Genomic DNA, 17,917 nt, shown 5'->3' on the forward strand with positions numbered 1-17,917 from the left:
AGAGATATCCACAACAGTGTGTGTGAGTTTAATTTAGCTTCATTAAGCTGTAGTGTGGTGTTATCTGATCAAGTGATTTTTTTTAGTTATGCTATGATGAAAGGTATCAAATTCAGAATCCTCGGATAAATTTTCATTAAATTTATTATTAGAATGAGGAATTTTCTCTTTCTTTTCAGAAGGAATAGCTCTTTTATTTAATTTTTCATCAGAAATAAGTTTTTTCAAGCTAATTCCTGGTACTATAGTAGTATTCTTATTAAAAGAATATTTCTTTAATCCAGTGGTCGCCAAAGTGGTTGATATCGACCCCCAGGGATCGATATAACATTGTTAGGGATTGATTCAGGCTCAGGGGTTGATAGAAAAATATAAGACATCATTGTATGGGTAATATTTAATTTGGTTAACTTGGATTACCTCCATCCTGAATGACAACACAATTAAGAGTGAATTGTGGGAACAGTGACATGAATAGGACTCGTAAGATGGAGCAAGGTCATGAAAATAGTTATGGAGGCCAACCAAGTAGGCCAAAATGACGTATTTACCAATAAACGGATGTCGGTGGTTCCCGCCCGGCCGGCACGTACATGGTTGAAGCTGGTTTCAGTCATGTTAATTCCATTTTAACAAAACAAAGAAATAAGCTAGATATAGAATTCCGTGGCAATTTAAGGCCGAAACTTATTAATTTTGAACTCAACATTTCTAATCTTGTCAAGAGTCACAAAGCACACCCTTCACATTGACAACGTTAGTAAATTGTATACTAAGTTAATAAAAGTCTTATTTTCTTTATTTAAATGAAGGGGATATTAAATCCCACATTATTTCAAAGCTGAATAAGAAATTCAAAGATCAGAATCAAAGAGTTTCATGCCGAATCTGGGAGTTAATATCCCCTTCATTTAAATAATGTTACATTGCTGAAGTGTAGCCCATTGGCTCTTTTATTTAAGTCTTATTTTCATACATATAAGGAAGATTGTATTATTGCTATTTTGTTATCTAAATTAAATTTTATATTTTACATATTATTTATCCCTCCTATCAAATATGTAATGTTAAGAATGACGTAAAAAAAAAATGTATCCCTTTGACGTTAAGCCAATATAATAATAAACACTATAACTATAAAATAAACATTCTAATGAGCATCTTTTTTGCTTGTCCTATTTTAATTACTTAATAGTAAAATAGAGGGGGTCGATAAAAAGTCAAGAAACTCTTGAAGGTGGTTGACGGTCAAAGAAGTTTGGCGACCCCTGCTAGTAGGGTGTTTAATGTCTACTGTTCTATACGTCACAGGGAAAGTTTTCTTTAATATCATATATGGACCTAAAGGAGAAAGAGCAAATTGTTCTGCTTCATAAAATGATAAGACAAAGGCTTTGAATTACAGGTCAATCTGTTTGTCTGGAGTTGTGAGGAAGGTGTTAGAGAGGCTAGTGAGTACTAGGATTCAGAGTTGGTTTGATAACAGCAACATTCTTTTTAATGGAGAGCATAGGTTTGCTAATGGAATATGGTATTTGAGCAATATACTTATTTATTATAACAAGGTGATGATGCATTGAACATGGGGATGTATACACAGTGGTATATTTAGATTTTACTAGAGCCTTTGATAAATTGCCACATGACAAGCTAGTAATTAAATTAGGAATGTTCCAGGGAGTTGACAACAGCATTGTTGTTAACTCCCTGGAACATTTTATAGCTGTCTGATAGGTATCAGCAAGTCTCAGATATCATTCCCCATGCACAACTTTGTTGTGCATGGGGAATTATATCTGAGAAGAGGAAAGTCAATAGTGGTGTGTCCAAGTAATCTATTTTTGGAGTCGATGCTGTTTAATGTATGTAAATAATATTGGGAAGGGCTTGAATAAATGTACAGTTATTTGCAGATGATACAAAGTTGGAAAATCTGTGAGGAGTAGAATGGGTGTTGTAACCTTGCAAGTGTTCTGGGGAAGTGAGTGGGACTGCTTCAGTGTAGTAAAGTGTAAGGTTTTAAAATTCAGGAAATACAGATAGGATACAGAGTATGAGATTGGGAGGGGAGTCTTGGTGGATAGAGGCCTGAAATTTTGGGGAAATTTTGATAAAATTGTGATGACAGCACAGCACTTTATGGCAATGATGTGGAGAACACTGACATGTAGAGTAAAGATGTTATGACTTCATTGCATAAGACTTTGATCAGACTGCATATAGATTACTGTGCACAGGTTTGGTCACCTGATTTTCAAAAGAATGAAGAGATATTGGAAAGGGTTCAGAGACAATCAGCTGAGATTGTTTCTGGTCTCTGGAATGTTGAGTATAAAGAGATAGTGATTGAGGTAATACAAATTGCAGTTTAATGGGCATGGGACATGATCAAGGAAGTTTAAGTTGGTAAGGGGTTATTATCTGAATACGGATGAGATTTTTTCATAGAATGGGGGAGAACAAAAGGCCATCCCTGGAAACTGTATAAGGAGAGGTGAAGAGTAGGATTTTTGCACAGAGAGTGGTAGGTGGTTGGAATGCATTACCTGAAAGTGTGGTAAGTGTAGAAACAGTGAATTCAATTAAGTCACAGCATGATGAGCTGTGTGTGTTTGATAGCAGACCTTCTGCAGTGAGTCATTTGACTCCACGGAGGTCTAATGATAATAAAACTTTCTGTGATTTTTGTTTGCTATATTTCCCAATATTTCCTTTGTCTCCTGATTGTGACATCGTTTGGTTGGAAATTCAGTTTGTTCTAGTGAAGGTTTCAGCTTTTACTGTGTTATACTAAGCTTAAAATAGCATTGTTTCTATTGGACTTAGGCTAGGCTTTTCCATAGATCATTATAGCTCATTATTTCATTATAGGGACATTCTCCATAATGCTCATCTATTGTAATATTTTTACTGCAGCAGTTTCTTTTTGTTATTTTGTTATTAAATAAGTACCAGAGTTCATTTGTTTTATACATGCATGTACGTATGTATATACATTTCAACCAATTATATCACTTATGTTTCTTAATAAAACAATGATCAGAATACTTATTATTATAGATTATGATTGTATCAGTTATTGAAATTGTCACATTAAAAAAAAACTCATAGCTATGAATTTGCCAAGTGTGCCAAAAGCCTAGCTATGCCACTACCTTCCTATTCAATCCCTACATTAATTATATCACGAATGGACAACAGGGAGATATTATGTTATTTGGAGATGATAGAAGATTTGAGAAAAGTTATTAGACATGGTGCTATTGAGGTTTAGTTGCTCTTCAGGAAAATTTGAATAAACAGAAATGGCAGGATGATCAAATGAGTGGAGATGTGTAACGTGCTAATCTAAATTGAGACGCAAGAGGAAGAATTCATCATAAAAGATTATTATCAGACACACATTTAATCTTAGTCTTTTGTAAATTTTCGGCTGAGTTTCAACAATATCAATACAATTTTATCAATACATTCATAGGAAAACACACACAAAAAAAAAGAGCAACAATTCAACTGGAAGCACGTGATATTATGTGCACTATTAGCTGCAGGGGAATAGCTCGATCTGCATTAATAGATATTCAAAATAAATTACAATAAATTAATTTAGTTAATAAATTATTTTTAAATATAAATGAAAATTTAATTACAAATTAAGGAACACACGAATGGTGAGTATTAGTCAATATAACTTCCCAAAATTGAGAAAATTTTAGGCAATCGCTTTTGTTCAGGTTTGGATTGTGAATGTGTACTTCACAGCTTTCTTTGTAGTCTTTCCAGAAGAAAGTAACTTTTGTGTAGCATTTTGGTCTTATGCCACTGAATCCTATGTTTTGTAGATAATTTTGAACAACATATGCTGGACATTTTTTTTTTTACCTAAATTTTTTACACCTAAACCATTGGTTTGGTACAGATATGTTGATGATGTGTTTGCTGTATGGAACTCCTCCTTGTCCAGTCTTCATGAATTTCTTGAAAAAATTAATTCAATAAACCCAAGAATCAAATTTACCCTGTAAATAGAAGATAACAATTGTCTAATTTCTGGATGTTCTCATTCTATGTCAGCCAAATGATAGTCTGCAGTTCTCAGCATATAGAAAACCAACTCATACTGGTAAATACATTGATTCTAATTCACATCATCACCCTTGTCAGAAATATGGTGTAATCAAATCTTTAGTTGACAGAGCTCATAAAATATGTTCTACAGATTCTCTTCTAAACAACAAATTGTTTATTATCAGAACTACCTTTATCACTAATGGTTACGATGCAAAAACATCACCATCATCAAATTCCTGCCATGTACAGGACATGATAGTACTACATGAAAAATTTACATCATTACTAACTTCCTATCTACAATTTTCCTCCAAATCAGTCTGTTACTTGTCAAGACTCCAACATTATCACATCTTATATTTCTGTCATCTAAGGCACTTTATACCTTATCAATCCACCTGTATCTTGGTCTTCCTCTGGGTCATTTTCCTGCTAACCTGGCAGAGAACACTTGTTTTGCTAATCTTTCCTCACCTATCCTGTTTAAGTGACTATACCATCTGATTTAGCTCTGCTAACACATTCCTAGATGCTGACAATGTCAAGTTCTTTCCTAATATCCTCGTTTTTAATATGATATTGCCATTGTTGCCATCTGTTCACAAAAATCAACAAAGCTGATTCTGTTGTCTATTTCCATATTTAATTTACCATCTTCACTATAAATCGTGCCTAAGTAGCTGAAATGTTTTACTAGTTCCACAGGTTCTCCATTTACAACGCAGTTGACATTTTTAACGATTCTGCCTATTTTCATTGTCTTTGTCTTTTTATTGCTGACCTTCATACCATATCTATTACAACAGTTATTCAATTTAGTCAGGGAATCTTGCAGACTTGTAGCAGATTTATTTAGCAATATAACATCATCTGCATAAAGCAAAGAGCTGACATTAACATCTCCAATTTTGATATCAGGTTTAATACCACTTTCCTTCATAATGTAATCCATACAGATAATGAATAACAGAGGGGATAATGTACATCCTTGTCTGACACCAGATTTAACATTAAACAATCTTTCTGTACTTCCTTCAATTCTAACTGCTGACTTATAACTCAAATAAAGACTAAGTATTGCTTGATATGATGCCCCATTGACACCCCATTGAATGCAAAAACAAAAGTCTGTGATAGAGTGCCACATGACAAGTTGGTAAGCAAGCAAGAACAGATGGATTAGATGATTATTATTATTATTATTATTACGGGTGTCTCCATGGAGTCAGTAGACTCATCGTGGGGAGACTAAAACTATCAAAACAATATCCATCATATCTCTTCTTGAATTCATTTACAGACGAAGAACTCACAACTGAGTCAGGCAATGCATTCCACTCATTACCACCCTCCAGGCGAAAAACCTTGTTCTTACATGCTTGTTAACCGCACTTTTCCTTAATTTCCAGGGATGACCTCTTGTTCTTCCATCACTATCACACAGCTGAAACATTTTCCTTGCATCAATCTTATAAAAACCTTTTAGTAATTTAAATGTTTCTATCATATCCCCTCTACTCCACCTATCAACTAACCTCTGCAATCCATAAGCTCTCAAGATAATAATCACTAACCCTGCACTTATTGCACGAATTTGCTGATGCATGAATTCAATATCACCCTCCTGTATCCCCTTGGCTCGTAGCAGCAACCAACTATATATTTGGTTGCATTGGTCACTATTTCACACTAGACCATCTCAAATGAACTATCATTCACATTCACGTGTCTATCCTTGATATACTACGTTCTTTGGCTGCAATTCATCAGCTTTCATCAACAGTACTCCTCCCCCCTGTTCTATTTTCTCTATCCTCCCTGAAAATACTGTGCCCATCACATTCAATTCCAGTGACCACATCTTCTGCTGACAGCCAAGTTTCACTAATGCTTACAACTTTTGGTGAGACTGCACTGACTAATGCCAAAAATTCTTTCCTCTTATTCAGAATGCTTCTTGCGTTGGTATACAAAAATTGCAGATTCCCTTTAGTTCTTGTACCAGCTTTAGAACTGATATATGTCACTAATTTCAGTAGTCCCATGCCGATTTTTATCCAATCTATTCTGGAATTTATTCTGTGAATAAGGATCAACAAATATACGATCACTGTTTAAGTTTCTACCTCTTACACTCAACCTTTTCAATTTTAGTTTTCCTGCCCAATTACTTCAACTTGTTCAGAAAACAGTAACTTCTTCAATCACTTATGACTGTTCAGATGCAACCTATCTCTTGCATACAGCTGTCTTTTTCCTTCAAACATACTCCAGACATCAACAAATTTCAGACCTCTTTTTATGCACATTCTTGCAATCATATCATTCATTATCATTGCTCGTCTACTTAACTCATAATTTTAAAAACGAGGCAGCACACACACTATCCATCCATTGACACTTTTCTTCTTTACGATATCTAACAATGTTCTTAAATCTTTTGCTACCCAATTTATACTACCACTCAGGTGATTTGTATCACCATAACTATCATCTTTTCTGCATCATGTCCTCTCTTTATTGCTAAAGCCTCTCTCTATTGTTCCTCCAGCCAAGCACTCCTCAGGCAAACCACTCTCCATACCCTTAATCATAGACTTACCATATATTTTACCACTCATAACTTCATTCAAGTCCAAACAAGCATCACTCATGGCCTCATTTTCTATGCTATTCAGCATGACCCCTCCCAGTTTCATTACTCAATGCTCTTTTACTTACTCCCTCATTCTCACGACATCTCGTTTCTTCTAGACCTCTTGTGCTTTCATTCTGTTGACTCCCAATCACTCCCATACTATTTATTACTTCATTAATCACTAAAGACTCTCCCATACTTAATCCTAATTTCTCTATTCAGCACATTTAACTCAGTTTTAATATCCAGAACCTCTTTACTGAGCACTTCCAATTCCTCTTGCAGAAAATGCAGATCACTTTTCATTTGCATGATCTCCTGCTGAAGTTCTTCCGCTACGGTCCTGACACCTGCTTCCATTCCCAATCACTCCAGCCTATCCCGAAGTGTCGGAATAAGCTGGAGTGATTGGGAATGGAAGCAGCTAAACAGTCCACAGATCCTTCACATTCTTCGGCGCATACATGTAGCATTCCGCAATGCATCCATTGTGAAAAATCCAACGCAGAGCCAGACTTTTGTATAGCAGGCCTCCGAGCCGCCGATGTACGTTTCTTGTTGGACACCATCTTTAGATGCTGAAGTAGTGAAACAGCAGCAAAACACAATATATACAACAGAGTTTCAAACAGTAACACCACTGAAGGACACTTGTATCCAACTGAAGCAAACTGCAGCACAATTTGAGACAAAAAGCCACACTATACTTTTACTTAAAAACACGTTTTCTAGCATGACCCAACATGACCGTCATGTTCACTAGCAACACTCTAATAGATTAAGCTGGATGATCAGTTGGCTCTCAGATAGTATCAGCAAGTTGCATATGTCTTCCTGTACACAGGAAGACATATGCAACTTAGCTGATACTATCTTAGCAATTGTCCTGAAACATAACCCAGATCTGTTTCAGGACTGTTGCTTTTAGCTTGTATATTACTTGATATCGAGTGACATTTAAATGTGATATGTAGTTGTTTGGAGATGAAACAAAGCTGGAGAGAACTATGAGGAATAGAACAGATGCTGTGACTTTAGGGGGAGATTTGAATAAGCTGAGTAGAAAAGTGAGTAAAGTTACTAGTTTCATGTTTGAAAATGTAATGCTGTGAATTTGGAAAGAAAGGATAGTATACAGAATAAACAGTTGGTGGAAACATTTTGAAGAAGGTGGAAGATAAGAGATCTGAGAGTGTTAGTAGACAGAGACTCGAAGTTTAGGGATCACATTGTTAAAATAATGACAATACTGTATGGGATTATGGTAATGATGAGAAGGAACTTGACATGTGGAAGTAAAGAAGTTATGGTTTTAGTTTCGTAAGGCCTCAAACATGCCATGTGTGGATGACTGCATACATATCTGGTTATCAAGGAGATTTGAGTATATTGGAGAGGGTCCACAGAAGACTGACCGTGGTAACATTGAGTCATATCTGGAATATTGGAAACGAACAAATTAAGATACAGGAGTAAAACAAGAATAAGTCTGTGCAGTTAGCCTAGTGGCTTTGCACTTCGCAACCATATGCTTGGGGAAGGAGTGTCCCAAGTTCGATTCCCGTCGATGATGCGAGGAACTTCCTCAGGCATAGCCAAGTTAGCTGGTCTTGGGCATGGACAGTAGGGTTTTTTCCGCCAGTTTATCTGGCGTTTTTCATCCCACAAGCAGGCAAATCGGCCCCATGAACATACGCTTCTACAGCCAAAAATATATCCCCCCCACACACACCAAGCGGCAGACCAGGCAACAGGTTGGTTGGGAGTGGTACTAACAAGTAGTTGCATCTAAGTAACACGCGGACCTTGCATAGGAAGCAGGAATAACGCGTAGTGAAAGAAGAAGTAAAACAAGAATAAAAGGAGGATATCCCTGGAAGCTGTTTGTAAAGGAGCAGGATTTTTGCATAGAAAGTGGTTGATGAGTGGAATGCATTATTTGAGAGTGTGTGGCGAGTGCATTTCCTTAGATGACAGAAACATTGACTTCGTTTAAATTGCCATTCATTCAACTTTGTGTGAGATTGGAGATCTCCTGCAATGAATCTTGATTTAATGAAGGTCTAACATTAATAATACTAAATAAACAAATTTCAAAGTGTAGGCTATTTTTAGCAGTTGGTTATGAAAAAATTTTAAATCCTTAATTTAAGCATATAAAATAATTTTCAATTTTAATTTTATAGGTAAAATCTGATACTGTTATTCATGTTTGGAAAGAACCTCACGTTCCAGAAATGAACAAGGCAACTGCAGCTGGTTATAAAACTTTGCTTTCCTCCTGTTGGTACTTAAACTATATAGATTATGGCAATGACTGGGTAGATTATTATAAATGCGATCCTCATGATTTCAATGGTAAATTTTATAGTTAATTCATTCTAATTTTTTCTGTAATAAAAATTTTAAAAATCTCTTTAAAAAAAATCTTAAACCCACAGTGGCATCTGCTGAGCAAACCATAAACTATCATCCATTATTTATTTATATATGAATATAAAAATATAAATTCTCAGTTGAGTCATTTGATGAATCATTTTATTGTTTGAGTAAGGTGTAGATAAGTGAAAGAATTAATCATATTATAGTGGTAGCAGTTAGTACTATCAGAGTGATTATTGAGGTAAGATTGAGGATTAGTGAGGTAATCAACATTCTGTTGATTACCTCATTCTCTTCCTATTCTTATAGGAACCGAACGTAATGGATATGTAGTGTATTTGGAAAGGCAGAGGGGGAGGGGAGGCAAGTATTGCTGCTAATAATAGCAAAGGAGTTATACCTCATTGGAGCAAAACTCCAAAATTAGAGTGCTAATATGTTTTTATATAACGAAACCTGTGGTGAATTCATCACTAAAAAATAAAAAAAAAGAAATAGTCATTACTGTGGTTAGTACGTGTTTTTTTTTTTTTTTTTTAGAGTGGTAATATGTGTTTCATGGGTTTTAGGTTTGAGACTGTTTATTAATAGATGGAAGCTAACAGGACCAAATATTTGGTTAGCTACTGCAAATTAGAGAACTTCAGAGAAGAGGGCTGTAAGCTGTACAGACAACTTCACTTTGTGGATAAAAGAAAAACAATCTTTGCAATTTCAACTATAGGACATAGAAGACATAGATTTTGGGTGAAATGGGATATGAGGGCTTAGAAAGAATCATTTTAATTATTTGGTCAGAGCAGTTGTTTGGAATCTTTTTGTTTGTGTTTCAGGATGGACTGTAAAAGGGTGTTGGTTAGCAATGGCTATTGTTTTAATGATTTTGGAGGAGTGGAGGAATAATAGTGGCCAATTCAGCAGAGCACTGTTCATGAAAGTATCTGTAGAAGAGGCATAATGCAGAAACTCTCATAGACTTTAGTTTCTGCATAATGCAGAAACTAAAGTCTTTGAGAGAGGGATTGAAGTGGATACGTGAGAAAGGGATTGTTAATTAGCCAGATTACTATCTTCTGGATAGAATCAAGCAGTATTAGAAAGGATATTGGTTCACCATCCCAAATACAGGAGCAATATTCCATGACTGGGCAGATTTGGGATCTGTATATTGTTAGCAGATGTGAAGTAGTGTCTTGTGTGAAAAAGTACACAAAGTTTTTCGGAAGCTGTAGAAGCTATAGTTGAAATGCGGTTGTGCCAGGAAAGATAGGAGGTGCAGGTCACTCCAAGAAGAGTAATGTGATTGTGTTTGGATATCCTAGTATTACTGAAGGTAAGGGGGAGAGATGTGAGCTCTTGCCTGTGAAAGATCAAACAGGACTGAGTTTGATAGCATTGAAGTCTACAAGGTTGTCATTGCCCCATTTGGATATAGCTAGGAGATCAGAGTTAAGGCCACTGGATGTGGCAGATCTTGTGGATTCTGATACTTGTGCACTACAAGGTTTGACAAATAAAAAGGGGGAATTGAGTGTACTGTCATCAGCAAAGATATGGATAGAACTGGAAGTCTACGAGAGCAAGTCATTTATATATATACAAGAGGAGGAGAGTGGGTGAAAGAACAGAAGCCTGGGGTACTCCTGCATTGATGGTTTCCTCTCTCCTCAGATTTCCCCATCCACCATGACACATAGCAAGCAACCGGTGAGAACGTTGGCAATCCAGTTGCAGTGTGGAAGGCAGACCATAGGATGGCAGTTAGTTAAGTCAGCCCCTGTGCTAAACCTGATCAAATGTCTTTGGAATGTCAAAGACAACCAAATGAATTTCTCCAAATTTTTTCATGACTTGAGTCCAGAGGTGGATGGTGAAAGCAAGATCAGTTGTAGATTGCAAGTGGTAGAATCCATACTGCTGGTCACTGATTAGTTGATAGGTCTTTAGGTGGTTCAAGAGTTGTTGTTGATGACCTTCCCCAAAATTTTAGAGAGAACTAAAGTGAGAGCAATTGGACAGTAGTTCATTGGTTGACTTTTATCACCTTTCTTTGGGATGGACTGGATGTGGATCTGTTTTCATGTTGTAGGGTAGATGCTAGTTGAATAGGATAAATTGAAGAGATGATACAGGATCGGTGTTAGTTCTGGGGCACAATTTTTTTTTTAACATAATATGTGGGATACCATCAGGACCAGATGCCTTGTTTGTGTTCAGGTTATTAAGGATTCTTCAGATTTCTTTTTGGTAGAAGACTATAAGTGACATGGAGAGAGCTGTTTTTGGTGGAGTGGAAGAAATCTTGTCAGGTCATCAATTCAGAAATGCAAGAGAAGAGTGATGCCAGTAAGTCACCTTGTCTTTAGGTAAAGTAACTACAGTACCATCCTATATGTGAGCGTGGTGGAAACCTGGATGGGCAGAAGTTGCATCCAATGGTCTTGGCAAGGGACCAGAAGGAGTAGCAGCCATTTGGATAGGAGGCAAATTTGCAGCATTTGGCACTTTCAAAGTCTGATTTGGTGATGATTCTTTTTACAAATGTTGTGAGCTAAAATATAGGCAGAGTGAGTAGCTGGAGTTTTGGTCTTGAGCCATTTGTGGTATGCAGAGGTTTTTTTCTTTTACTGCATTGGCATGCTTTTTTGATAACCAAGGCTTGGATGGTGGCTGAGAATTTGGAGTGGAATAAAGGATGAAAGTTTTCATTCCTGTGAGGATATCCGTTATTCTTAATAAATTCTCTTTCTCTTGAAATTGCCCATAATGATATTCTCCTTTGTATCCATAAGTTTATCTATCTGCAGTTCTCTTCTGATAATTCTGGTCTGTAGCAGCACCAATTTGTGTATTTCATCCTGTTAATCTTTATCTCACACCACATACTCCATGCAGCATTCGCTGTCACCGCTGTTAGAGATTTCTACTTTGGATGGATTTAAATCTGCAGCCATTAATGCAACTTCCTCATCCTTCCTATCATATCTGTCCTCCTTGAATACACGGAATCACATTCTTTTCCTGTAAAAATACTCTCCTCATTCAGCCAAATCTCACTAATGCCAATAATTTCTTGTCTCACTACATTTACCAATGCTAAGAACTCCTTACCTTTATACCCAATGCCTCTTATCTTATTGTATATGCATGCAAGTCAACTACTAAGATGATGAGTATTCAGAAATCCAGTTACCATTAACATTTACATTTACATTCACAGGCACATTTACACTGCTGCCTTTTAGGATAACTATAATACTTAACACTCATTTATGTCCGAATCAATGAAACAATCCTTGTATTACAGGACAAATTCCCTCCCAATATCACAGCTCTCGCTCTTTGCGCATGTACTACGTTCTGGCTATTTTGTGTGGCAAAACACTTTCTACCTACAAAAAAAAGGCACAGCCATGGGCTCACCATTATCCCACCTTATTGCTAACTTTTATATGGAATTTTGAGCAATGTGCTCTAGATTCCTCGCCTTTAAAACCCAAAATCTGGCTTAGATATGTTCACGATGGTTTTGCTATCTGGTCCCATGGCCGCCAGACACGACACTTTTCTCAGCCACCTAAACAAACAATACAAATGCATACAATTCACAATTGAGATTGAAAAACAGAACACACTTCCGTTTCTAGATACACGTCACACATCTTCCTTCTGGCAGTCTTTCCTTCACTGTTTACTGGAAACCGACATATACTGGCCAATATATACATAAAAACTCCTACCACCACCCAACACAAAAACTAGGGGTCATTAATACACTTAAAAACGGGGCTTTGAAGATTTGCTCCAATGAACAAGCACTTAAAGATGAATTAAAAGCTATCAGCAATACCTTCCTAAAAAATGGTTACAGCCAAAATACTATCAACAAAATTCTGTACAAGACCTCACTTAAAAACAAAAATAAACAAGACCATAATAAAACTGTAACCATTCCATATATTAAGGGAATATCAGACAAAATAAACAGAATACTACAAAAATACAACCTTTAAACCTCCTGCAAAATTAAAGAACTTACTCAACACATCCAAGGATCCACTCCCTCCACTGCCCACCCTAGGGTATATGTATTCATTGCACCTGTAATTTGCCCTATATCGGGGAAATAGGATGCACAATTCCTATCAGAAAAAAGGAACATAAATGACACATTAAATATAATAACTATTAATATAATTAACGGCTATTTTAGCCTGTTTTTGTTTAGGAGTGTCCCTTATATTTAATACATAATAACTATGGTTGAGCTGGTCTTTCTGATCATATCCTGAACACTTTACATAGAATTGACTGGAAAAGCACCTGTTGTTTACATCACACCGAAACATGGTATGAATGAGGCCTGTGAGATTCTTATCAGTCACCCTAATCTTAACAATAATGATGTGTCTAAAAATCCCAAACATATGGAAGGCACATATTCTACCCACTTAATCTTTCTCCCTAAGAGTTAATTTTAAATAGAACCATAGGTGATCCAGGATCCTAAATCTAATATAACAATTGTCATGTTAAATTAGGACATCATTTTCACTATATGAAAGAATGTTTCTCTGATGTTGTCTTAAATAGAATATAGCTTTGTTGTTGTTAATTTATTTTATTGTAATTCTATTTTATTGTCACTAGAAGTCAGGCAAGTAGAATAACTGTTGATCAAATCATTTTCTCTTCAGCATACTGTGTGAAATATAATTTAGCTTGTCTCTGTATGTGTGTGTGTGTGTGTGTGTGTGTGTGTGTGTGTGTGTGTGTATACTCCAGATGATGACCTTGATACCAAATTATGGACTCTACAACCGTGCTATAAATTAAAATAATTATTTATAGCACGGTTGTAGAGTCCATAATTTGTGTAAAATGAATGCTGATCACTGTGTAACACTAAAGCAAAGGAAAAAGAATACTTAACACTAGGAATCAACTTTCCTCTGGCATTCATTTATTTTACATAAAAACATTAGGTTATTAGTAGCCACAATGAACTAAATTTTAGGTAATTTGGCCCTGCTCTACTTAACCAAACTTGGTACTTTTCAACTTACTTCATGGCTCCAGCATGAAGGGTAATAGTCTTGTGTAGTAGTGGTGAAAAATCATGACCTGAAGGTATCTATTGCAATGGAAAGCATATTCACTTGCATATAAGGTGGATATTGCCTATCAGTATAGTATGTATAAAAGAGTTACCACTCAAATTAGTTTGTCTTGGTGACCATCGGTAAGAAGTTAAGCTCTGAAGATGCATGTGGTAATGAAGCCACTTTGCTGTATATATACAAAAAAGAAAAATGTATGTTGCATATTTCCATTCCCCATTTTTCCTTGCATGTTAGGCTCAATAGCCTGTCATGTCCAAGTCACTTGGCTTGCTTAAACCTAATTAATGCTCTGATGGGGGGTGGTTAATCCTATCTACAAGGTGGCTGCAAATTGCATGTTCTTCTGCCCTTGCTACCTCCATAGGACACTGGCTAACTCATCTTCAATCAGAAGCTCTGATAAAGGTTTTTTTTGCATTGCAGATGGGATTCATACCCAGATCTTTCCATTCAAAGAGATTCATTCATTTTGTATAGATGATTCAACGGCCATGAGCCCCTTTTTTTATGGGGAGGTACGGCACCACCTCAATCCCCCTATTTTTATCTAGGCTTGGGACCACATAGCCGACAATTTAGACCTATGGCTGGAGGGATTGTCTTAAGTATTCCTGACTGTATCTACGTGTGTTCACGGGGCCGGTTTGCCTGCTTGTGGGATGAAAAACCCTGCTGTCCATGCCCAAGACCGGCTAACTTGGCTATGGCTGAGGAAAATCCTTAAGCTCCTCACGTCATCAACAGGAATCGAACCTAGGACACTCCTTCCCCAGGCATATGGCTGAGGAAGGTGGGTCGAGTGGTTAGTGTATCCGCTCTCCAGCCAAAAGGCTGTGGGTTCTAATCCCACCATGGGCAGGGATGTTTGTGGCTGTGGAAATACTAGTGTTGGTGGGCAGTAGATTGCGTTAGTGTTGTTGCAGTTAGTTGTAATTGATGGAATGAGTGGTGGAGACGGAGTTATAGAGTATGTATCCTCCCTCAATGAGTCTTTGAACTCCCTGGAGGTATCTAATAATAATAATAATAATATGGTTCCATATTATTATTATTATAATAATAATAATAATCTGTGCGGACACATTCAAAGAGCATCAAAACTGACTGAGCTATGGAGGCTCTTATATTGCATATGTTAACTGCATATTCGTGATAGTGGGAATGGTTTATCTCACTTATATTAGTATATTATAGCAGCAATGAAATAACTTTTAACTGATACACATGCAGAACAAATTGTAGATAAAGTAACAGCATAAAATTATGAACTCTGAGAGGAAACTTTGGATTTTTCTTCTTATAGGACTGTCATTAATGAATATCTAAATCTTCAGAGCTACTTACGAGGGTGGTCTGAAAAGTTCTCGGCCTAATAATAAAAAAAACGAATTTATAATTTCAAAATTATTTTTATTTTTCAACATAATCTCCCTTAAGACTAATACATTTATTCCAGACATGCTCCAGAGCCATTATCCGGTCCCTGTAGTGATTCTCAGTAAGATCTGCAAAATACCCTTCTACAACTGCAATCATCTCTTGATTCGAAGAAAAACGCTGACCAGCGAGGAAGAGTTTAGTTTTGGGAAGAGACAGAAGTCAGAGGGAGCCAAATCTGGAGAATAGGGTGGATGTTCCAACAATTCATAGTGCAGATTCCTTAATTTTCCCATTGCCAAAATGCTTTCGTGGGCAGGTGCATTGTCCTGATGAAAGATGATTTTTTTGTTCTGCAAACCGGGTCTTTTCTCACAAATTTTTTCATCCAGTCTGGTTAAAAGATTGGAATAATATTCTCCAGTTATTGTTTTACCCTTTTCAAGATAATTAATAAACAAAATGCCTTTAGCATCTCAAAACACCGATGTCATGACCTTTCCTGCTGATGGAACTGATTTTGTCTTCTTTGGTGCTGAACAACCAGCCTCTCTCCACTGTTTTGACTGCTGTTTTGGATTCTGGTGTGTAATGGTGAATCCAAGTCTCATCCATAGTAATAAATTGATGCATAAAATCAGTTTTATTCTTGTTACTAATTAATTCTTTTAATTAATTAATAATTAATTAATTTTATTCAAGCTCCAAGCACTGTTCAGAGATTTTCATGCGAGTGCGTTTTTGATCTGCTGTGAGCAAACACGGCACCCATCTTGTGCAAAGCTTTTTCATTTGCAATTCTTCATGCAAAATATATCTTACATATTCTTTTGAAATACCTATAGTCTCAGCAATTTCACGCACTTTGATTTGTCGGTCATCCAATACATATGGTATTGGATGACCGACATATTGTGCACTTGATCAATGATTTCTGGTGTTGTTACACTTTTTTGGATGTCCTTCACGTGGATCATCTTCAAGGCTGATATAGCAATGTTTAAACTCGGAAGCCCATTTCTTAATTGTTGAAAATGAGGTAGATGAGTACCCATAAACTTTTATGAACTTCAAATGAATCTCTTTTGGCATTAAACCTTCTTTTACAAAGAATTTTATAACTTCACGATACTCAATTTCATCCAATTCAAGGGATACAGACAACACTTTTGCTTCAGATAGCTGTATAAAACAAACTACTTGATAGAATGACTTGCAATTTCATGTGGATACTTATGAAAGATATGCCAACTTAAAAAAAAAAAAATCTTGCTGATCTATAGTCGAGTGTTGCCATCTATAGTCGAGGCCGAGAACTTTTCAGACCACCTTCGTAACAATTTTCAGTTTTCATATAAAGTAAAATCGGTCTGGACAGTAGCTCTTGTATAGTATAATCATATCTACAATGGGAAGCATGTCCCATCTGTTTAGTATTCTTGCTAATTGATACTTAGAACATCTTGTTAGAAAAATCAACTGTTCTCACTATACAAAATATATAATTAAAAAGCAGATTAGAAAAAATTAGAAAATTCTTTGGTACAGCACTTGAATAGTCTGATGTTCACTAATGAAATGTATACCTTCACAAAGCATTGATTAGATAATAATAAACAAAACATTAGAAAATTATGAGAGAGATATTATAATTTTTTTTAGCTACATTCTTGATGAGTCATGATAAGTTAATTTCTTCAAGATTCATTTAATTTTACTTTTCTTAAATGTTAGTTTTTCTCTCCTTCTGCAATTTTACCTTACTTTATTAATATTATTATTATCATCATAACACTAAATACGGGTATAGACCATATAGGTCTGTTCCGGTCTCATTATCCATCCAATATCCTTTATTATTATTATGTGACACCTCCATGTACTAAATCCTTTACTAAATTATGTATTTAGGAACTGATGTACAGAAGCGGCTAGTGCTAGGAGGAGAGGCTTGCATGTGGGGAGAGTTTGTTGATGGGACTAATCTTATTAGTCGAACTTGGTAAATAATTTTATTTCGGAATTAAAAATTAAACTAAAATAATAAAATTAAAAATAAAAATATTAAAAAGATTTTTTTAATTATAAAGAATTTTTAAAGTTATTAATTGTCACTTAGTAAAGAAAATATTATGTTTTGCTAGTTTTTGTGACAAATATTGTACTTTTTTAGTACTATATTATCTCATATAAGTAATATTGTTTTCTTTAACATTCCATAATAATTTGGAATATTGTTATGTTGATGAACAATAAACCTTGACTTCTGGACATTCTATTGGCAAAAAAAATTGAGGTTTATTTTTCCAGATTATCTCACAACCAA

General features: G+C 35.8%; 1 protein-coding gene across 1 annotated transcript in view; it reads left to right on the forward strand.

Moving 5' to 3' along the window:
- LOC150106614 (beta-hexosaminidase subunit alpha-like) overlaps positions 1 to 17,917 on the forward strand; it is a 261,896-nt gene that overhangs the window by 224,515 nt on the left and 19,464 nt on the right. Inside the window, exons 12-13 of the mRNA XM_090393228.1 lie at positions 8,896 to 9,067; positions 17,503 to 17,593. Of these exons, the coding sequence (XP_090249354.1) occupies positions 8,896 to 9,067; positions 17,503 to 17,593 (263 nt within the window). The remainder of the gene's footprint in view (positions 1 to 8,895; positions 9,068 to 17,502; positions 17,594 to 17,917) is intronic.

The sequence above is a fragment of the Typopeltis vanoorti genome, chromosome 5 (assembly GCF_054136105.1).
Source record: "Typopeltis vanoorti isolate ZY-2024b chromosome 5, IOZ_Tvanoo_1.0, whole genome shotgun sequence".
Classification (NCBI taxonomy): domain Eukaryota; kingdom Metazoa; phylum Arthropoda; class Arachnida; order Uropygi; family Thelyphonidae; genus Typopeltis; species Typopeltis vanoorti.